Source organism: Pelophylax lessonae (assembly GCF_965119305.1).
Source record: "Pelophylax lessonae genome assembly, chromosome: 2".
Classification (NCBI taxonomy): domain Eukaryota; kingdom Metazoa; phylum Chordata; class Amphibia; order Anura; family Ranidae; genus Pelophylax; species Pelophylax lessonae.
In genome coordinates, this window is record NC_138769.1 from 202,268,116 (window position 1) to 202,292,820 (window position 24,705).

Here is a 24,705-nt window from a genome sequence, read left to right on the forward strand (position 1 = left end):
GTTTTGAGAGTTTTTAGGCCGTAAATGCGTAAGGATTTAGATAAAGTTTGCAATTTCAGGATCATTCAGGTTAAAAAGAGTAGGCTAGAGATAATTAAAATACAATGCAGAAATTAACCCAAAAGGTGTATGAGAATCCAGCAATATTAGTATAGATAACAAGCAGTAGTAAAACGAATTAACAAACTAAGTTTGCTTTTCACTGTGTCATCTACAAAAACTTGATGACAGTCCGATACGTGAGCATAGTATCAAACAAGCGGTTTGGTATTGAAGGATACTCCGGTACAATGTCAGATCACCACAGAAACTTTAGAAACAGGTCAGCTTAGGTGACCCTACAGGGTAACTTAAAATAAAATTACCAAGATAGATCAGGATAAAATCAGGCCTTTTTTCTGATTTTTGTAAAAAAAAAAAAAAATGTTGGCATTGTGTGTCTTTTAAAGCCCAACTAAACTTTCAGTTTAAATCCGCTAGACTCATTTTAGGTGTATCTAAAAAAAAAAGGTCAGAATTAAATTAGGCAGAGTGCAGAGGTCAGTAGTAAGTGAAGCTGAGGGCAGAGGTCAGTAGTAAGTGAAGCTGAGGGCAGAGGTCAGTAGTAAGTGAAGCTGAGTGTAGAGGTCAGTAGTAAGTGAAGCTGCGTGCAAAGGTCAGTAGTAAGTGAAGCTGCGTGCAAAGGTCAGTAGTAAGTGAAGCTGCGTGCAAAGGTCAGTAGTAGTGAAGCTGAGGGCAGAGGTCAGTAGTAAGTGAAGCTGAGGGCAGAGGTCAGTAGTAAGTGAAGCTGAGGGCAGAGGTCAGTAGTAAGTGAAGCTGAGGGCAGAGGTCAGTAGTAAGTGAAGCTGAGTGAAGAGGTCAGTAATAAAATGAAGCTGAGAGCAGAGGTCAGTAGTAAGTGAAGCTGAGGGCAGAGGTCAGTAAGAAAATGAAGCTGAGAGCAGAGGTCAGTAGTAAGTGAAGCTGAGGGCAGAGGTCATTAGTGAGTGAAGTTGAAGGCAGAGGTCAGTAGTAAGTAAAGCGGAGTGCAGATGTTAAGAAGTAGATGATGCACAGTTTAAGGGCCAGTGTGACCACAGAAGTTTTGTCTATATTCCCACCATGCACTTTCCTGGAACAGGGCTCATCAGTAACAGTTGCTGCAGTGACTACCAGCTGGATATTAGAAACCTCACCAATCAGTGCACATATTTGCCAGCACACCATGGATCTTCACATGTTGTCCAAAGCTTTTATTGCAGAAAGAAGAAGGACCCCTTCATCAGGCATGTGATAAATGTATACATGCGTGATGAAGGGTTCCTGCATGGTTGTGAAACGTGCACTTGTTTTTGTGTGATGTGATCTGTCTGCAAAAAAGTTTGTACAACATTTGAAGATCCATGGTGTGCTGGCAAATATGAGCATTGACCACAGAACTGAAAAAATTTGATATTTGTACCTACCGTAAAATCCATTTCTTTGAGTTCATCGACGGACACAGCGCTCCATAAATCATAACTACTGAGTAATATTGACTTCTCCAGGAGTAGGACTAGGCAGAACAAAAAACACCTGGCTATGCCCATGGGCCATCCTCAGCTTGGTATATAACCCCCCCCCCCCTCTCTGCAGCATTAGAAGTATCAGAACTCCGTAGACGAAACGCGTAGAGCGTCACTACATAACTTCAGCCTTTCTGATACACACTTCCGGATCGCGTGGAACACATAGCGTTCCGGAAGTCCCACAGCGCGGCCGTTCTCCCGGCTTTTACTCTGTTTTGAATGCCCGATGTTTTTCATTTAAATGTGAGTACTTATTTCATTAAAAACTTGGATAATTTTAAAATACAGTACTGCACTGAGTTTTTTCTCCACATATGTTACCCGGATCACACCTGGGATTTTGAAATATACAGTACACGATCCCCAGTACTGTTTACATCCATCTGATAGGACCCTTACTGAGGCCACTAATACCTGAGGAACCGCTTGATTACCAGGGAAGGATATTGGAGCCAAATTTAGACAGGCCCATTACCCCTGTAAGGGTACCTACATCTGGTAAGTGCGGTCCTGGGAGAGTGGGGAGCACCTTGACCCACCCCACCGGCCACACTTAAGGATCCACTGGAGACATATAGATCACCACTGCTGTGAAGTCACACTGCTATTAATTACACTGAAGCACTTTTTTTCATGCAATTTGGGACTATTATTTATTATCACACACCACCTTGCACTGGAATTTTTTAGTTGTGCGATTTGGACTTTACCTAGTTTTGCCATTATAAGTTTCACATATTTAATGTTTCACGTTTTCTCCTTTGCGATTTAACCCCATCAATTTTTTGCAATTATTTATCTATTGTCACTATATTATGGACACTAATGTTTCTGCCTGCACATCCACTTTTTAGTGGTTTTTCTTATTATATTGAAGCATATTAGCACTTTATATTTGGATTTATAATTTTATCACTATTCATTGATTTCTAACTTAATCACTCAGTCACTTTAAGGCTGCATTCACATGTCAGCATTTGGATCGCAGGTAGAATCGCCGCGATTCCGCCCGCGATCCGGAGAGTATTGCAAATCGCGGGGCGCCTGTGCGAATCGCGGTAACATTGCGCAAAAAAAATCATGGGGCGCATTACGCCCAAAAAAGTACAAGAGCTTCTTTGAAGCGTATTACGTCCCGCAATTTTTTTTGCGCGATGTTACCGCGATTCGGCAGGCAGAAATCGCGGCAACATCGCTCAGCATTTGGGGGGCTATTGCAAATCACGGGCAACGCACAGGCGTCCCGCGATTTGCAATAATCTCCGGATCGCGGGCGGAATCGCGCCGCGATCCATACGCTGACATGTGAACGGAGCCTTACATATTTATATCACATCGAAAGTCACTTATTTTTGTATTCATTTTTCATATATTTATTGTATGTCTGAAGTTTGCATGTGCTCTTCATAATTTAGGGTGCATATATTTATCTACCTCATACAAGGCTGATTTGACCTTGGATACAATAAGCCCTAGGATTGTCTTTTTCTATTGGAGGCGCCACCCACCTCCCTTTATTTTCAATAGCCACCAGGAATGTCACCTTCTGGGATAACATAGGCAAGGGAATCTCACAAATAATCTCAATTGGAGGTTTTTGGATAACCGAAAGTACTACATTTAAATCCCATGGCAGGAAGAGAGAACGCACAGGTGGAGCCACATGTCGAACCCCCTGCATGAAGGTACGAACTAAAAAGAGTGCGTGGCTAGGGGTCGCCGAAAGGAGGATCTCAGTCTGTGACGAGGCTCCTTCCCTTTCCTAGACTACAGCAGGAAGGTACTCCCCCCCCCCCCCCCCCACCCCCGTGGTACCCTTAATGTCATCATCCAGGGTAGCCCCAAACAGGCAGATCAATGAGAGTTTTCTTAGAGGCTTACGCTGGCCATACATGTTCAACATTTATGTACAATTTTCTGTTAGATTTACCACAAAACACATAATATGAGGTCAAAGCTAAACAACACTTTCACTTGTATCCAATTAGGCAGGCCTTTGTAAATACATAGTTGAAGGTAAATTTCAAGAAAATTGTACAGAAAATTGTACAGAAAATTGTACAGAAAATTGTATAATGTATGGCCAGCCTTAGTCTGCGGACCAATTGTTAAGCCACAGCACGCGCCTAATCACCACCGCTGAAAAAGAAAGTTTGGCGAGCACGGGAGCTGTATCCAAAGCTGCATCACAAAAAAAAAACTGCAGTCCATTGACCAACTGGTCCACTAAATCAGCATAAGCAGCGGGGTCCTGCTCAATCACCCCCCCAGGCCCTGGTGCAAAATCTTGGCCCATTCAGTTAGTGTGCGAGACACCAGGGCTGAGGCAAAGACTGACCGCAATGTCGAACCAGCTATAGTAAACATGCAGCGCGCCGCAGCCTCCGCTTTCCTGTCAGACACATCCTTAAAGGACGGGGATTCCTCTACTGGGATCATGGTAGCTTTGTTCAACCTGAAAACACAAGGGTCAATCACTGGTGAACTAGTCCAATTTTTTAAAAAGTGACTCCTTAAAAGGGTAAAGTACAGCAAAACGTTTGGGGACCACAAAGGGTAATTTTGGTTGTTCCCATTTCTTACAGGAAAACCTGTCAAAATAAGGCTAAGGAAATACCTTTGGAGTGCGAGGTGACTTATGCGTACCAAACGACACAGCCATGTCCATGAATACATCAGCCGCATCCTCCATTTTTAAAGTCTCACGCACTGCAGTAATAAGTGTGTCTACCAGCGCTTTTTTATTCGCTGCTGCGGCCACGGAGAAATCATCTTCACTATAGAATAGATCTGGGGGTGTGATATTAAGCCCCCTGGACGGACCACGTCCACTGCGAGATCAGATTTAGAATCAGATGAGACAGACTGAGCAGGGAAAGGTGGGGGGACGCTTCCTCCTGGGCCTTTGCCCCCATGCCTCTTCCACTAAGGACTGAAGGACCACCATGAGTGCAACAATGGGAAGCTGAGGTTCCGAGGGACCTGCCACCTTCCATGAGGGGGTCAGTGGGGGAGATTTGACCCTGAGGTTCCATAAGGAAAGGAAGACCTTTTGGCACCACTAAAGGATCCCCTCAAGGATCAGGGTACCTACCAGCAGAGAGAGAGAGATAACAGGGACCCCCAAGGACTCACTCTACTGATCGGAGGAGCTCTGAGAATTCAGACCTAGCATCACCATGGACACCATCCCTGTTCATATGTCCCCAGCACAGGAAGAGGAAACTGAGGAGGAAGAGGAGCCGCTTCGGCATCCCCACGAGGCTTTGATCGTCTCCAGCTGCTCCCGGACAAAGGGAAAATGGCCCCAGTGACATCATCGGGCTACACAAACATAGTAGCCAGCTGGAGACCAGCCAAACTAGAGGGAAAATGGCCCGTGACATCATCGGGCTGCCCAAACATGGCCGCCAACTGTAGACAAGCCAGACTAAGGGAAAATGGCAGTCATCAGCTACATCAGGTTGCCAGGATCTTCCCTGTGCCCTCTGCAACGCTGCAGCCTCTGCAAGAGGACCTCCTCCTGAAGGTAGGACACACGTTAGGGGAGACTCAGCTGCGTACTCTGCATCGGGACCCCCCCTACACTATACCCACATTGCAAACAGTGGGGCATGCACCTAGGGGTATCCTACACTGGCTGGGACTCCTCCAGACTACCAGGCCAGGACACACTAGCCTAGGACCCTTACAGAGTGGGGATAGCGGGGGAGACCCCAGGGGTCTCCGCTGCATCCTCTGCCCTTTGACCTCCACCAAACTCCAGGTCCAGACAGGGGGGGAAAAGGAACTATGACATTGGGAACAAAGAATTGCTGGCTATAAAAGGAAGCTTTCTCTGAATGGAGGCATTTGTTGGAAGGGGCTGAGCATTTAGTGACTGTTATTACCGATCATCGGAACTTAGTTTATCTGTTCTGTAAAGAGACTGTCCTCACTACAAGCATGCTGGTCTTTATTCTTCTCCAAGTTTAATTTCATTGTTTCTTAAAGACCTGGCTCAAGAAATGGCAAGGCTGATGCCCTGTCACAGAGTTTGTCTGAATCCCCTCAAGGAAGCAACTCTGACTACACCATGTTTTCTCAAAAGATCTTTTTAGGAGCCACTAATCCCAAATAATTTTTGACCTTGCTTAAGGATGGCTACTCTTCTGATCCCCTCCTTAAACATCCTCCCAAGGACCTGAGTCTCACCTTCAGAAATGACTTTTGGATTAAGAACCATTGCCTCTATGTCCCTCAAAGTCCGCAGCTAGAAGTCCTCAGACTGGTTCATGACTCTAAGCTTGCAGGACATTTTGGGGCCTTTAAAACTGCTGAACTGTTGTCTCGCTCATTCTGGTGGCCTAGTTACAAAAAAGATGTAAAGAACTATGTTGCTTCTTGTCCAAATTGTGCACGTCATAAGGCACCCCAATCTTCCCCTGTGGAAATACTTCAACCGCTTCCAAGTCCATCACGGCCTTGGGGATCAATTTCTATGGATTTTGTGGTTGAACTCCCTCCTTCGAAGAAAATGACCACCATCTTGGTAGTGGTCGACCACTTCACCAAGATGGCTCACTTCATCCCAACTAAGGGGGTGCCCAATGCGAAACTAACAGCAGAATTAATGATCCGGGAAGAATTTAAACTACATGGGATCCCGGATGATGTGGTCTCAGATAGGGGGTTTAATTTACTTCCAAATTCTGGAGAAGTTTCTGCATGTCCCTGGGTGTCACAGTCAATATTTCCTCTGCCTTACATCCTCAATCCAGTGGCCAAACGAAAAGAACTAATCAGACTTTGGAACAATAACTTTGCTGTTTTGTTAGCCGTTTGCAGGATGATTTGGTGGATTATCTTCCATCTAAGCACAGCTCCACATCTCTAAGTCCTTTTTATGTAAATACAGGGTACCATCCAGTTTGCATTCCTGATCTCCCTATTGCTACACAGATTCCTGCTGTTAATGAGAGGTTATCTCTTTTACAGGAAACTCGAAGTAAATTGCTTGAAACATTGAAGGTGGCACAAGAGGCTTACAAGAAGGCATCTGATAGACGTAGAAGAGAAATACCGTCTTTCTGTGTTGGAGACAAGGTCTGGTTATCAGCAAAGAATCTCAGGACTCAGGTACCATCTGTTAAGTTGGGGCCAAAGTATTTAGGACCTTTTCAAATCCTGGCACAAGTTAATGCAGTTACTTTCTGCTTGAAACTTCCTGACAGTATGAGAGTCCATCCTGTTTTTCATGTTTCTTTACTTAAACCCTTCCATAAAAATTTCTTCCCTGGGAGAGTCCTTCCTCCTCCCCCGTGCCTGTGGTTGTTGAGGGTGAAGAGGAATTTATTGTAGAAGGAATAATTGAATCCAGGATCCCAGTATCCACAGGTTGCAAGTTGGTGAAATGGGAAGGATATGGACCTGAAGAAAATTCTTGGGAACCTGCTGAGCAAGTCCATGCTCCTAGACTGGTTCGGAAATTTCAACAAAGGTTTACACTTAAACCTGGTCCTGAGATGCTCTGTGGTCGTCCTGGAAGGAGGGGCATCCTGTCAGGGCCCAGATTTGAACCCAGGTCCTCGGTTGCTTCTGGCAGTGCGTCTTCTTGCTGAGCTATCCAGCAGCTGATATCTATGCATTCTAGATGTATGTGGTGACCTAGACCTTGTCCAGTTTCCTGCCTAGTTCCTTGCCCAGCCTCCTGTGAACTCTGAACCTTTGGCCACTCCTTTGAACTTCCTATTTAAGCCTGATATGGGAACTTCCTGATGCCAGATTATTTTGCTTCTGGCAAGATCTAGCTTTGTGTGCTTCATCCTCCCGAATCTCTACTTGTGTACCGACCTCCAGCTACGTTCCAGGAGACTACCGCTCTGCCTGCTGCCATTTTGCTCTTCACTGCTTGTGTACCGATCTTTGGTTTAGACTACGACTACTCTTCTGCTTGCTCCTTCACTCCGGCTGATCTCTTGTGTACCAGACCCTGCTTATTGACCATGGCGGTGCTGCTGCTTCCTGCGACTGGACTCTGAGCCTGACCCAGTAATCGTGACAGACAAATTGTTTGTATGCAACTATCATCTGCTAATAACTTTTTAATCTTAACGTCAGCTATTTATTTATTTTATTTTAATTTATTTTTTGTTTGTGACCCCAGCTTTTACAGTACCAATGTCCCTTTGCCAGGCATATTAAAAGACAAAGAGCCTTTAGTAAATCTAAAAGTTTGCATTAAAAAATGTATTTAGTTACCCAATCAATGCTACCATTTTAACAAAACATTTTCTTTTTTTTCCTGACCAACGTGGTATAATATGAATAATAGGACAATTTCTAAATGTTGTGCTTGGCAGAAAAATTATTGCTGAAGTTATATTAATGCAGGAACTAAAACAGAAAACGGTGGGGATCCCAAAATGACAAAATTACTTTTGTGAGAATAAAAATAATGAAAAAATAACACCTGTAATTTCTAATACATATGGCAAATATTGGAACAAACCTTTGACACATCTTGGTGTGCTGATTACATTTTCTTTGCCGATACCCAGCTGTCCATAGATGTTGCTGCCAAACACATACAGCTTGCCATTTTCTGATGAAAAATAAGGTCAGATTAAATAATGCACAAAACCAATGAGATGCAAAAAAAAAAAAAAAAAGGAAAGCTGAAAAGTATTTGCCAATATTTTTGGAACTGCATATTAACATTTAAAGAAACCAATACAGGTTATTGCAACTGCCCCAGAGAAACTAAATGTAGAGCTCTTACTATTTCTGCTCTGGTAATTCTAAAAACAAAAGATGAGATGAGAATTTAGTAGGCAGGTACAATGGATATAAAAAGTGTAAGATGTGAAAAAAAAAAAAAATCACACCAAGACAAATTATTTCAGATTTTTTTCCACCTGTAATGTGACCTATAATTTGTGCAATTCAGTTAAAAACAAACTGAATTCTTTAACCTCTTCCCGCTGATGGTACGCATTGCAGCCTAGTAAACCCACTTACAGTGCATCCGGAAAGTATTCACAGCTCTTCACTTTTTCCACATTTTTTTATGTTACAGCCTTATTCCAAAATGGATTCAAAAAATTATTTTCCTCAAAATTCTACAAACAATATCCCATAATGACAACATGAAAGAAGTCTGTTTGAAATCTTTGCAAATGTATTAAAAATAAAAAACGAAAAAAATCACATGTACATAAGTATTCACAGCCTTTGCCATGACACTCAAAATTAAGCTCAGGTGCATCCTGTTTCCACTGATCATCCTTGAGATGTTTCTACAACTCGATTGGAGTCCACCTGTGGTAAATTTAGTTGATTGGACATGATTTGGAAAGGCACACAACTGTCTATATAAGGTCCCACCGTTAACAGTGCATGTCAGAGCACAAACTGCTAACACAATATGCAGCCAGTCTATACATTATTTCTGGCTGCTGTGCCTGAAATAACACACTCTTTTTATTTCATAAAAAAAAAAAAAGACTAATTTCTTCTTAAGTTGCGCTTAACTACACTGCTTTTTTATGGATGAATAGGTAGGGGTACAATGTACCCTATAATCATTCACAAAGGTGGGGGGGGGGGGGCGGGATCGGGGGGCCCCTTTCTTAAAGGGGGCTTCCAGATTCCGATAAGCCCCCTGCCTGCAGACCCTCACAATCACCAGCCAGGGTTGTGGTAAAGAGGCCCCCACCCTAAAACACTTCACCCCTTCATGTTGAGGGCATGTGGCCTGGTATGGTTCAGGAGGAACCCCCCCCCCCCCCTTTCCTGACCTGCCGGGCTGCATGCTAAGGGTCTAGTATGGATTTTCTGGGAGGACCCAGGCCATTAAACTTTTGCCGTGGGGTTTACCCTCAAAATCCATACCAGACTGAAGGGTCTGTTATGGTCTTGGACCCCACTTTTTTTTTTTGGTGTATGGATTAGGGGAGGACCCCAAGCCATTTTTTTAAGGGATTTTACATTGCTAACATTGCACTTGATCTTCAAATACAAGTTGCATGCCACAAGTCGGATCAGTCAAGAGGATGATCCGACTTGGATGCGACTTCCATTTAAATCAATGAGCTAAAATCGCACCCAAGTTGGACCAAAGTACTGCAGGAACCTTTTTCAAAGTCAGACGGACACAAGTCGGACCAGTTTAGATGGCTCTTATAAGAAACCATTGATTTTTGACATGTCATTCTCTCGAAGTCAGAGTGCATGTTTGATCAGTGTGAACCGACCCTAACAGAAGATCAGAAACTTTGCTATGAAATATATTTTGCCACAGTTTAACAAAGTTGAGCACTTTAGCTAGTTTTTGAAGTAAAAATGACTCAGATTGGGATGCTGTTGTATGTAAGCCAAGGAATAATGTAAAAGTAAAAAAAAAAAAAAAAAAAATATTACACAAGTAATTTATGCAGTGCCAAGATACAGTGTTGCTGACACTGTTCTAGAAGGGTTATACTGTTAGGCAACACTATGTATAATTTAAAGCTGTATTACGGCCATTATTTTTTTTTTAAATAATCCCTGTGACAGTCACTGCTCCTGGATTACAAAATTGTGCGCTCTGTTCTTTGTGCATCATTCATGACTTATACTATAAGCTCCTGATTCATCATGTGGCCATCGTGATTGTGGGCATCTGAAACCCTCTGGGACTCTCTTCTGGGATTGGGTACAGCTGGCTACCCAGCATGCACCTCCCGATCTTGCACATGTGCAGTGGGAAGGAATTGCTCCCCACTGTGTGTCTGCCAGGTTTCCACAGACACTGAATTCCCAAATTAAAAAAGGTGCCTATCTCCACATATAGCACTGCGTCATTTCCGGTTTTGAAATAACGCAATGCTAGTTGCGGGGGATGCCCATTGACTCGGGATTGATGACACAGCTATGCCAGGAGCCAATGAAAACACGGAAATGACAAACCTAGCTGCAGTGACGTAGGATGGAAGTGCAGCCTAAAGATTCCAGAAAAGGTACTAAATAACTATTTTCACAGTCATTGTTGTGATTTAGGCTGGAACTCAGATTTAAAGGCATCATCCAAGCATTGTATTTTTTAGAGTTTTTTTTTTTGCATTGGTACATGTCCCCCATGACAGTGCCCTGTACTTCTCATGCGCTTTCTTTGATAATCTCTTGCCTATAGGCCTTGAAAATGGGCAGAAATTTTTTTCACCCCCTCATTGATTTCAGTGGGGTTTGAATTAAAGTTTGCATTTTGTGGAATTTACAATAAACTTGATGAATGTCTTGTGAATCGAAACCCAAGCACATTAGGATATCACTAGAGAAACACTTAAACCACGGCAAGCCATGACTTACAATGATTATCTGTGAGGTCACATAAAATTAATCTCAAGGCTGTTTAATGTATATGGCCTGGAACAAGCAACTTCTACAAACTTCTAAAAAAGAAAAGAAAAGAAAAAAGGAAAATCTTCCTTTTGAGGCTTACCTGTAACCAAAACTGAGTGTTCATCTCCACACGATATGTTTGCAGGCTTGTTGTTTTTTAGCCAAAACTTGCTGGGACAGTTCTCCGCAAATTTACTTTTTCCAAATGTAAATATCGCACCAGAATCTATCAAACATAAGAGAGGGTTATAAAGATATGTTTAATTTTATTTAAATAAGTATACTTGTAAGGATCAGTCTACCTAAAAATAGTATACTAGTTTTTGAAAGATGCTTCATATTTAAAGCGCTAATAAACCCATAACCAAAAATGTAATATATTGCAGCTTGCTAAACATTAGATGTGGTGGCTGCATTCGTTTTCTTTTTTAGGCTCTTTTTTCACCTGGTGATCTGGCCAGTAACACACCTCCTGTATTGGAGTGCCTACACATTGGATTAGGGAGCAACAGAGTCACCTTTGGACAGCAGCATTGTGAGTCTGGGGGGAGGATAGTGTTAGATGCACTAACAGATTTAAACACTACCAAACTGAAGCCAAACTTCAGCCAATAATTTATAAGCAGTAATAAAGGGGGATAAAGGGTTTACGTAAATAAAAAAGCGGATCATTATAAGCACCCGTCATTGGTAGATGGTTTGTCTCAACCCTTATTATGCTACATCCGCAGGACAGCTTGTTCTGTTGAAAAACAGACTTACAGGCAGGATCGACAAAGCCCAAAAAAAAAAAACGAATGCAGCCATCACATATATATTGTTTGTGTGACGGAATCCGGACACTGCAAATGGGTATCTCCGCCAGTAACGTGCTTCCTAAGCTCTGGAACACGGGATCTGTGAATCTGGCTATAGTTACCCCAAGAACTCGACAGTACAAGTTTTGGAGTGAAACCAGAATCAAAACTGTTTATTCAAAACCCATGCACACAGAGATATACAATCTGACAACCCCTCCCCCTTAGCCAATCCACACAAACATACACATCCCATAATAAGCTTACTCAAGGCAGACAGGAACAATAGAACAATGGAATGCAGGTATTCAACAACAACAAACCCCACCCCACTAGCAAGGGTCTATGAAACCCTTCTGCAATATATCTTTATATATTTCCTGAGGGATGTTGTCCAGAAATATAATTGTCCCAAGTGAAAGAGCCTTTCCCTCTTTCAATACAAACCACACATATAGAACCCAGGATAACTGGGGCAACACCAAATGCTGAATCCGGAGTGGTTGTACGGCGAGTCTGATTTGTGCAGACCTGACTGGGGTTCTTGGTCTCCCTGTGCCCCTAATAGACACAGGGTGACTTACACATAAGAGGGGCTGGGGAAGCTGGACAAAGAGTCTACCAAGCTCCCTAAAGCAATCCAGGTTCCACAAGCCCCCCAGCCAAAAGTGACTCACGTCACAGTTTGCTTTGGGGTTGGGTTTAATAAAGCTTTAACCACTTGAGCTCCGGAAGATTTTACCCCCTTAACCACTTTATGACCGGGCCTATTTTTGACACTTTGTGTTTACAAGCTAAAATCGTTTTTTTTTGCTAGAAAACTACTTAGAACCCCCAAACATTATACATTTTTTTTAGCAGAGACCCTAGAGAATAAAATGGAGATTTTTGCAATAATTTTTATCACTCCGCATTTGCGCAGCGGTCTTCCAAACGCAATTGTTTTGGGAAAAAAAATCACTTTTTTGAATTCAAAAATAAGAAAACAGTTAAGTTAGCCCAATTGTTTTCTATAATGTGAAGGATAGTGTTACGCCGATTAAATAGATACCCAACATGTCATGCTTCAAAATTGCGCACGCTCGCGGAATGGCAACAAATTTTGGTACTTAAAAATCCCCATAGGCGACAATTTAAAAATGTCTACAGGTTACCAGCTTAGAGTTACAGAGGAGGTCTAGGGCTAGAATTATTGATCGCTGGCGATACCTCACGTGTGGTTTGAACACCGTTTATATGTGTAGGCAGGACTTCCATATGCGTTCAAATCTGCGTGCGAGAACGGAGGGACAGGGCACTTTAATTTTTTTTTTTCCTATTTATTTTTACACAGTTTTTTAAAAAAAATAAAATTTTGATCATTTTTATTCCTATAAAAGGAATGTAAACATCCCTTGTAATAGAAAAAGGCATAACAGGACCTCTTTATTGTGAGATCTGGACCTCACAACTACACACAAAAAAAAAAAAAAAAAATCGCCCCTTTAAACCGGTTGCTAGGCAACAACGTTTGACGTCGCTCCAGTCCTCGAATCCGCCTCTGGGACGGAAAGTCGATCGCCCACAGTTTTCAAAAATACCGGGTTATGGCAGCTATCTGCTGCCATAACCCCAGTATTTAGCGTCAAAGGACCGACGTAAATCGACGGAGGGCGGTCAGTAAGTGGTTAATGACAGGCCATTTTTTGCTATTCAGCACTATGCTACTTTAACTGGAAAATGCATCATCATGCAACAATGTACCCAAATTAAGTTTATATCATTTTTTTTTCACACAAATAGAGCTTTCTTTTGGTGGTATTTGATCCTCACTTGTTTTTTTGCGATTCAGAGTTTGCGGCTTCAGTCGCTCATGGGTTTTTTTCTTAGAACCTAACTAATATCCTCTACAATTTTTTATGGCTTTTTTGTGGCAATATATAATTTTTAATGCAATTGCACGATAAATTATTAACAAAATCATTTACTAATTTTGTAACAGAATATTTAACATAAATTCCATTTATAGGCATTTTTTTTTTTTTTTTACCACATCCAAATCTTGTAAAAGTTTTTTACAATTCACAGGTGCTATAGGAACATAACCCCCACAAATTTCAGGGGTCAACTGAAAATGAAAAATGACTAAAAATTTAGAAAAAAAAAACATTATTTTCCACTTTCTGTTATAAGACCTATTAAAAAATAAAAAAATAAAAAAATCTGATTTCTTCATAAATCTAGGCCAAAATGTATTCTGCTATAGGTCTTTGGTTAAACAAAAAAAAAAAAATCCCAATAAGTATATATTAATTTGTGTGCAAGTAATAGTATCTATAAACTATGGTATATCCATACATTTGAAAATTAATCAATACACATGAACTGACGGCCCTAAATTGCAGCTCAATACAAATAACCCCCAAATGGCCCCTTTTTGGAAAGTAGACAGTCTGAGACATTAATTAAGAGTGTGGAAGTTGAAGTGTGGAAACTGTAACCAAAAACTGCAAATTGAGGGCAAAGGACTAGTTATTAGTATTGTCTGTAGGCTTCCTCAATAAACAGATTGCTCTGCCTTTTTCTGCACTGTGTGAAGGTTGCCATCTTGTTAGAGGAGAAGGACTTCGCTTCCTCATGTCAGATGCCCCCCAATGACTAGTAGGGTGTGACGGACCGCCTAGCCTCCGATAAGATAAAGCTTTCTTTCTCCACTCTGGAACCAGATGCGGCGGTCGGTCGTCGCCACACACAATACAGTGAGAGGAAGGATAGGAGGAAGCTGCAGATCCTCGGATACTATCTTCCCAGTACCCGAATAATTGTGTACCGCCGAATTGCCCAGTGCCAGGAGGGCACAGCAAATTGTAAGAGACCAACTGTAAACCTTTTAGTTTTTAGAATAAAACATACAATATTTCACTATTGGAGGCTTTTGTTTTAGCTTTATATGCGGACTACATGGTCCATACACGCTTAATGTAGGAGCAGATATCCAATCTAAAGATATCGAGGAGAGGTTTGATCCACCCAGATAAAGGGATCACAGGCGTTGGGGGTCATTGCGACTCATTGGAAGCTGGTAAGAGGCCACGTGTGTCACACCCCACCACCTGAAGCACTTTTAGAATAAGAACATAGAAGCACTATCCTATTGCACGAATTGCTCAGTTTTTTCCAGAGACACTTGCTATATATTTTTTGGAGCACTTTACTGGAGAGCACGACCATTTTCAATTGTATTTGATGTGGTTTAATTTATACACGCACTATTTAGCACTTTGTTTGCTTGTTGCACTGATTCATATTTTATATATTTATTTATGTAACATTTATTTATGAGATTTATGATAATTAATATTTGCAATTATAGATTGATGCACCTTTAAACAATTTTTATAATCACGAACTGCACTATTTTACTCAGTATTAAAAATATTTTTTAATAATATTAATATTTAATTTAATACACGTGATACCTTGAATAAGTTTTTCCAGTAATATAAAAGATTACCAGCGCCTTTTTATCCACGTCTTATATAGTTGAGAATTGCACCCAAGAACTAGACACTAGCTTAGGTGCAAACTGGAACTCTTTATTGTAAGTTCACACAGAATTTATACCACACAAAATTAGATAAGAGCTTGATCACATTATCCTAAACAATGCAAACTTGAAATAGTAATATCAGTACATCTAATGAACAGCTAGCAGTTCATTAGATGTATTGTAAGCTAATTAAAGTGGAACTTTACCCATATCAACTTGCTTCTTGCTGAAGGCTGCCATTTTGCTGAAGCCCAGAGCCCTGAAACAGCAGTAAATCATAAAGTGGAACTAAACCCATTGATTTAACAGTTTCAAAAAACAGTTACATTCCTTGCATGTGTCGGGAATGTAACTGTCACATTGGTTGTGTTCTCAACCAAACTGTCAAACCATGAAATAGCCGGTGTCATAACTGATCACATGTGCAGCACCATGGCAGTTGCAGTTTAAACAGAACCAGCTTCCTTGGCTGTAAAGGATAGGAGGGTTTAATTCTGTTTTAACCACTTGCCGACCGCCGCAAGTAAATATATTGCGGCAGTCAGCCCCTCACAGGCAAAGTGACGTATATATAGGTCACTAGCCTGTGAGGCTCTGGGGAGCGCGCCGGCGGCGCGGTCACGGACCCCCCTCGCGCGTGTCCGCCGGTCACTCGGCGATCGTTGGGGGAGAAAGGCAGGCGGCTCGTGTAAATAAGGCGCCTGTCATTCTCCCCTGTGTAGAAACAATGATCATACGGTTCTACTATATAGGACCGGTGATCATTGTTCCTACAGCTCTAGCCACAGCCAATCACAGTTAGAATCACGCCCCTAGGGACACACACAGCCCCTCCCTCTCAAATAAAGTTAACCCCTTCACTGCCAGTGTAATTTTACAGTAACAGTGCATATGTATAGCACTGATTACTGTAGAAATGTCACTGGTAACCCCAAAAGTGTCAAAAATGTCAGTCAAGGGTCCGATCTGTCCGCCGCAATGTCGCAGTACCGCAAAAAAAAAAAAAAAAAATTGCAGATCGCCACCATTACGCGTTAAAAAAAAAAAAAAACAACAAAAATGACAAAAATCTTTCCCTTTGTTAGTAAACGCGATAACTTTTGTGCAAACCAATCAAAATACGCTTTTTGCGATTTTTTTACCAAACCTATGTAGCATAAAACAAATTGCCCGAAAATGTTAAAAAATTTTGATTTTTACATTTTTTTGGGGGAATTTCATATAAAAAAAAATGTGAAAAATATTGTTATTTTTGCAAAATTGACGCTCTTTTTTTGTTTATAGCGCATGATCAAAAAATCGCACAGGTGATCAAATACCACCAAAAGAAAGCTCTGTTTATGGGGAAAAAAAGGACGTCAAATTCGTTTAGGTACAGCGTCGCCCGACCGCGCAATTGTCCGTTAAAGTCACGCAGTGCCGAATCGCAAAATACCCCCTGGTCAGGAAGGGGGTAAAATCTTCCGGGGCGTCAGACAGTCCAGCTACAGATCTCATTAAAGCAGAGCTTCACCCAAAAGGGAAAGCTCTGTTTGTTTGCACCCCTCTCCCCTTCACTGCCACATTTGGACCTTTTGGGAGGGGGGGGGGGGGGGAGCAGGTACAGTGCATTGCGAAAGTATTCGTCCCCCTTGAACTTTTCGACCTTTTGCCACATTTCAGGCTTCAAAACATAAAGATATAAAACGAATTTTTTGTGAAGAATCAACAACAAGTGGGACACAATCATGAAGTGGAATGAAATTTATTGGATATTTCAAACTTTAACAAATAAAAAACTGAAAAATTGGGCGTGCAAAATTATTCAGCCCCTTTACTTTCAGTGCAGCAAACTCTCTCCAGAAGTTCAGTGAGGATCTCTGAATGATCCAATGTTGACCTAAATGACTAATGATGATAAATAGAATCCACCTGTGTGTAATCAAGTCTCTGTATAAATGCACCTGCACTGTGATAGTCTCAGAGGTCAGTTTAAAGCGCAGAGAGCATCATGAAGAACAAGGAACACACCAGGCAGGTCCAAGATACTGTTGTGGAGAAGTTTAAAGCCGGATTTGGATACAAAAAGATTTCCCAAGCTTTAAACATCCCAAGGAGCACTGTGCAAGCGATAATATTGAAATGGGAGTATCAGACCACTGCAAATCTACAAAGACCTGGCCGTCCCTCTAAACTTTCAGCTCATACAAGGAGAAGACTGATCAGAGATGCAGCCAAGAGGCCCATGATCACTCTGGATGAACTGCAGAGATCTACAGCTGAGGTGGGAGACTCTGTCCATAGGACAACAATCAGTCGTATACTGCACAAATCTGGCCTTTATGGAAGAGTGGCAAGAAGAAAGCCATTTCTTAAAGATATCCATAAAAAGTGTCGTTTAAAGTTTGCCACAAGCCACCTGGGAGACACATCAAACATGTGGAAGAAGGTGCTCTGGTCAAATGAAACCAAAATCGAACCTTTTGGCAACAATGCAAAACGTTATGTTTGGCGTAAAAGCAACACAGCTCATCACCCTGAACACACCATCCCCACTGTCAAACATGGTGGTGGCAGCATCATGGTTTGGGCCTGCTTTTCTTCAGCAGGGACAGGGAAGATGGATGGAGCCAAATACAGGACCATTCTGGAAGAAAACCTGATGGAGTCTGCAAAAGACCTGAGACGGAGATTTGTCTTCCAACAAGACAATGATCCAAAACATAAAGCAAAATCTACAATGGAATGGTTCACAAATAAACATATCCAGGTGTTAGAATGGCCAAGTCAAAGTCCAGACATGAATCCAATCGAGAATCCGTGGAAAGAACTGAAAACTGCTGTTCACAAACGCTCTCCATCCACATCCATCTTCTCACTGAGTCTCATGTTGGCAGAGACCATCATGGCTTCCTTGACTGTTAAATGTTGTAACAACATGTCATCTTGCATCATATAACAGGACTTCTTACTGAATGCTCATAGTTCTCTCAAATGCCAGGGCCCGTAGTCAGTAGGCAAGAGGCTACCCTGCAGTCCTCTCCAAAAGCCCCTGTCCCAGTTGGGTCTGTCACATAGGGTCATTGCCATTAAGCAGCAGAAAACATGGAGAAACACAGATCCACAGAATGGCTGAAGCAGAAACAGGGATGTGTAGCAGTTTATGTTCTCAGATCAGAGGTGTAGCTTAAAGCTTGTGAGCCCTGATGCAAAAGTTGACTACCACCCCCCCCCCCCCCCAACTACCCCCTGCCGCTTCCATTGTGCGCCAAGATACTCCAAGTGGCTAAAGAGTTATTCAAGATCTTTATTTACGTATAAAGAGGGTAATTCAAAAGAAATGGGGAGTTATAAAAAGATTTGGACAGTTTCTCCAAAATGTTTAGTATGCCTCGGAGAAGGGGTAGGCTACCTTTGAGAAATGGAAATCTACCTAATCAATATGAACGCTCAAATATCACTGGGGTTCGACACCCTTTTGTTTTAAGAAATTACCCAGCAAGGCCTAACTAAATAGTAAGGAAAACTTAGAAAAATATAACAAAACAAATGTCACTGTAAAAATATACACTTACACTACCTTAAAAGTGGGACATTGTCAGTCAATAGAGCAGTGGACAGTGCATTTTCTTCATTGATCATTCAGTGTAAGGGGGCTCTTCTCCCAATGATCACTAATATAACACGGTACCTCTCTCAATCCCCACCAATGTAGAAGGTCTGTCTCCAACATTTATGGGGGGGGGGGGGATGTCCCCTCCCGCTGCCTGTAAGAACAATCAAGCGGCTGAACAGCTGCTATGATTGTTCTTATGGTGAAGAGAATCACCAACTAAAAAATGATATCTGAATGATCCCTGCTGCTGCAGGCATTATTCAGATATTCCCATTTAAAGCCCAGGACGTCATAGGTCTTCCAGCGGTATGAAAGTGGTTAATGACCACTGATGTAAGGGGACACTTTACTGACCACTGATCTACAGTGCATCCGGAAAAAATTTACGGCGTTTCACTTTTTCCACATTTTGATATGTTACAGCCTTATTCCAAAATGGATTAAATTCATTATTTTCCTCAAAATTCTACAAACATTACCCCATAATGACAACAAAGAAAGAAGTTTGTTTGAAATCTTTGCAAATTTATTAAAATGACCAAAAAAAAAAAAAAAAATGACATATACATAAATATATAACAAATATGGTGTAGCGCTCGTATTAATTATAAATTGAAATAAACAGTCCAGATAAATATAGCATAAAATCAAATAGTTGGAGATCAAGTCCATCAAAGAAAAAGAGATGTGCTCCCCGTAATGAATGTCACACTTTCACCATCCTGAAGTCCAATGCATATAGACCACCACCAAATGGAGAGAAATGGCCCCTTACCGCAATGCAATGATCCCCACCACAGAGATCATTAACCGCCTGTATTGGAAATCGGATGAACCATGTGGATAACAGCCCAGCTCACTACGATAACCACATCAGCTCCGCTCAATATGAGTGCATGAATAAAGAAAGGGGACAACACCCATAGTGAAGTACAGTCACAAATTTATTAATGCAAGGACTAAAAAGTGGCAACTCACATTTGGATGGAGATAATAAGACATATATCTCTGGGGAGCAATCCCGGGACCTGGTTCCCAACCAAGAAAATGACAACCGCGTCCCCTCGTGTCCCAGCGTGGCGTGCCGCAGGCTCCTCCTACGCGTTTCGTCAGCCAATGACGTAGTCAGGGGGTGTGGCCTGCGGTAAACCATCCATACTTATATGCTGAGCGAGGCGGAAGGGGCGGGATATCAGATCATCGACCCGGATCCTGGAAGCTGAGCGAGTGCGCTCCAACGACCGGAACTAGCGGGTCGGAATTACCATAGTCCGGAACTGGAAGCCAGTAATTTGCGTACCAGCACCCCGGACATCGGAATTACCGTAGTCCGGAACCGGAAGCCAGTAATTTGCGTACCAGCACCCCGGACATCAAACTAATGGTACTAATATGTCAATTAAGACTTGGTCAATCACAAATATGGGAACCTCAAGACCGCTGTATAACAGCATATCTCGGTAATCCCATACAAGTGAGACTCGAATCCATATTGCAGGACCGATGACAATATAAATAATTATGCTTTCTCACCGGAAAGACACTTATGGTCCTATAGTGCATCCATACACTCAAGTTGCACCACCACACAGGGCACACCACAGGACACAGCGCCATCCTCCGGCCAGAAACAGGTCCCATTGGAAAACTCCTCCCACAAAATGTGAAATTACATTTAACTAAAATAACAAAACATAATACATATAAGTCCAAAAAGAAAAAATAAGCATATCCTGTGATTGCAAAAAATACAATAAAACCCCAAAATGAATTAATTAAAAGGCCATAAAAACTTGGAGCAAAATTACAAACCATAATGGGAAAAACTTCTCAATATTGGGACATCAAATAACCACTCCATTTAAGCATTGTTAATGAAGAAATTGATGTCCCAATCAATGTTTAACCCATAAGGGGCATATGTTTTTAACCGGTATATCCAGCTGGTCTCCAACTGGGAGACTCCCCTGGTACGATTGCTACCCCTCCAGCTCCCTGAAAATTTGTCTATGCCGAGGAAGACCGTACCCTTAGGGTCTCCCCCGTGGCAAAGATCATAATGCCGCGAGACACTATGTTTCGGAAACAGTTTGCCACATGCTCTTGTAGGCGCACATGTAGCATGCGAATTGTGCGGCCCACATATTCGCAGCCACAAGGGCAACGTAACAAATAGACAACATGTCTGGTGGTACAGGTAATAAACGGCTTAATCTTAAAATTTTGTTGAGTGGCATTGGAAGTGAATGACTCAACCCTCCTCGCTTTACAAGCATTGATTTTGCAGATGGAACAGCGTCTACAAGGGTAAAAACCCCCTCTCTGCTGAAAAAATGAAACGGTTGTAGGCGCGTCTATGATGTTAGGGGCTATTTGTAGCCTCAATGGGGGCACTCCCCTAAAAATGATCTTAGGGGCTGCCGGCAGTACCGGCCCCAATAGACTGTCATATTTCAGAATGTGCCAATGCTTGCGGATAATTTTCTTGACCGAGAAGTGCTGGATAGAGTATGAGGAAAAAAAAGGCATATTCAAAGTCTTTGTTTTCACCTCGTACCCTCGGTTGCAATAGGTCCTCCCTATTACGGCTATCAGCTTGTACAAGGGCCCTTTCAAGCTCCTCTTCATTGTAGCCTTTTTCCAAAAAATTGGATTTTAGGGTACTAGCCTCCTGCAGGAAATCAGACCTATTAGAACAATTCCTTTTCAGTCTGAGGAACTGACTGACAGGAACGGACTTAAGCCACGCCACATGGTGGCAGCTGGATGTGTCAATAAATCCGTTCCTGTCAGTCTCTTTGAAAAATGTGGAGGTTTCAAGGAGATTGCCCACCACTTTGATCTTAAGATCCAAAAAATGGATCTCAGATCTGCTGCTTTCGTGGGTGAGCCTAATGCCCCTGTCGTTGTTATTGAGCACAGAGATGAATGAGTCAAGGGACTCCATGTCACCATCCCATAGGAGGAGGATGTCATCAATGTACCTCCGCCAGAGGACAACCTCTGGTCTCGGAACGTCACCGATGACATCCTCCTCCCACTTGGCCATGAATAAATTGGCCATACTTGGCGCAAATTTGGCGCCCATGGCCACGCCCTTGTTTTGTCTATTAAAAAGTGCCCCCAAACCAAAAAAAGTTATGGGCCATGGCATAATCCAACAAGGTTAAGATGAACCGGCTCATAAAATTCAGCAGGGTGCTCTGTCCCAAAAAGTACTCGACAGCCTCCCTTCCATGCTGATGTGAGATCACCGTGTAGAGTGACGAAACATCAGCAGTGGCTAGAATATAGCTGTCTTTCCACTCTATGTCCTTAAGAAGATTAATTACCTGCATAGTAAATACATAAGTATTCACAGCCTTTGTTCAATACTTTGTTAAAGCACCTTTGGAACCAATTACAGCCTCAAGCATTTTTGAGAAGAATGCTACAAGCTTGGCACACCTATTTTTGGGCAGTTTATTCCATTCTTCTTTGCAGGACCTCTCAAGCTCCATCGGGTTGGATGTGGAACATAGATGCTCAGCCATTTTCAGATCTCTCCAGAGAGGTTTATTCAGGTTCAAGTCTGGACTCTGGCTGGACCACTCAAGGACATTCACAGAGTTGTCCCGTAGCCACCCGTTTGTTATCTTGGCTGTGTACTTAGGGTCATTGTCCTGTTGGAAGATGAACCTTCGCCCAAGTCTGAGGTTCAGAGTGCACGTGAGAAGGTTTACATCAAGGATGTCTCTGTACATTGCTGCATTCATCTTTCCCTTAATCCAAACTAGTCTCCCAGTTCCTGCCACTGAAAAACATCCCCACAGCATGATGCTGCCACAACCATGCTTCAGTGTAGGGATGGTATTGATCAAGTGATGAGCGGTGCCTGGTTTCCTTCAGACATGAAGCTTGTCATTTAGGCCAAAGATTTCAAGCTTTGTTTCATCAGATCAGAGAACTTTGTTTCTCATGGTCGGAGAGTCCTTCAGGTGCCTTTTGGCAAACTCAAGATGGGCTGTCATGTGCCTTTTACTAAAGAGTGGCTTCTGTCTGGCTACTCTACCATACAGGCCTGATTAGTGGAGTGCGTGCTGCGTGCTGCAAAGATGGTTGTTCTTCTGGAAGGTTCTCCTCTCTCCACATAGAACTGCTTGAGCTCGATCAGAGTGACCATTGGGTTCTTGGTCACCTCCCTGACTAAGCCCCTTCTCTCCTGATCACTCAGTTTGGCTGGGTGGCCCTGGCCCACTCTAAAAGAGTCCTGGTGGTAAAAATTTCTTCCATTTACTGATGATGGAGGCCACTGTGCTCCCCATATCTGTGCTTCAATACAATCCTTTCTCGAAGGTCTATAGACAATTCTTTGGAATTCATGGCTTGGTTTATGTTCTGGCATGCACTGTTATCTGTGAGATCTTATATAAACAGGAGTGTTTCTTTTCAAATTATGCTCACTCAACTAAATGTACCACAGGTGGACTCCAATCAAGTTGTAGAAACAGCTCAAGGATGATCAGTGGAAACAAGATGCACCTGAGCTCAATTTTGAGCGTCATGGCAAAGACTGAGAATACTTATGTACATGTGATTTTTTCGTTTTTTATTTTTAATACATTTGCAAAGATTTAAAACAAACATCTTTCACGTTGTCGTTAAGGGGTATTGTTTGCAGAATTTTGAGGAAAATAATTAAAAGAATGCATTTTAGAATAAGGCTGTAACATAACAAAATGTGGAAAAAGTAAAGTGAAAAAGTGAATACTTTTCAGATGCACTGTAAGGGGATATTATGTTGACCCCTGATGGAAGGGGATATTATGTTGACCCCTGATGGAAGGGGATATTTTGCTGACCACTGATGGAAGGGGATATTTTGCTGACCACTGATGGAAGGGGATATTTTGCTGACCACTGATGGAAGGGGATATTTTGCTGACCACTGATGGAAGGGGATACTATGCTGACCACTGATGGAAGGGGATACTATGCTGACCACTGATGGAAGGGGATATTATGCTGACCACTGATGGAAGGGGATATTATGCTGACCACTGATGGAAGGGGATATTATGCTGACCACTGATGGAAGGGGATATTATGCTGACCACTGATGGAAGGGGATATTATGCTGACCACTGATGGAAGGGGATATTATGCTGACCACTGATGGAAGGGGATATTATGCTGACCACTGATGGAAGGGGATATTATGCTGACCACTGATGGAAGGGGATATTATGCTGACCACTGATGGAAGGGGATATTATGCTGACCACTGATGGAAGGGGATATTATGCTGACCACTGATGGAAGGGGACACTTTGCTGACCACTGATGTAGGGGGACACTTTGCTGACCACTGATGTAGGGGGACACTTTGCTGACCACTGATGTAGGGGGACACTTTGCTGACCACTGATGTAGGGGGACACTTTGCTGACCACTGATGTAGGGGGACACTTTGCTGACCACTGATGTAGGGGGACACTTTGCTGACCACTGATGTAGGGGGACACTTTGCTGACCACTGATGTAGGGGGACACTTTGCTGACCACTGATGTAGGGGGACACTTTGCTGACCACTGATGTAGGGGGACACTTTGCTGACCACTGATGTAGGGGGACACTTTGCTGACCACTGATGTAGGGGGACACTTTGCTGACCACTGATGTAGGGAGACACTTTGCTGACCACTGATGTAGGGGGACACTTTGCTGACCACTGATGTAGGGGGACACTTTGCTGACCACCAATGTAAAAAACACCTTCTGACCACCAATGCAAGCAACACCTTACTGACCACCAATGTAAGGGGACACTTTACTGACTACTGATGTAAGGGGATATTTTACTGACTACCAGTGTAAGGAACACCTTACTGAACACT

The 24,705-nt window shown here is 42.5% G+C and overlaps 1 protein-coding gene across 1 annotated transcript in view; it reads right to left on the reverse strand.

The window, feature by feature from the left end:
- Nucleotides 1-24,705, reverse strand: part of RPGR (retinitis pigmentosa GTPase regulator) — a gene marked incomplete at its 3' end in the record, with an annotated part of 120,403 nt that overhangs the window by 91,508 nt on the left and 4,190 nt on the right. Inside the window, exons 2-3 of the mRNA XM_082245445.1 lie at nt 11,008-11,133; nt 8,038-8,130 (exon numbers count right to left, since the gene is read on the reverse strand). Coding sequence (XP_082101571.1) covers nt 8,038-8,130; nt 11,008-11,133 — 219 coding nt within the window. The remainder of the gene's footprint in view (nt 1-8,037; nt 8,131-11,007; nt 11,134-24,705) is intronic.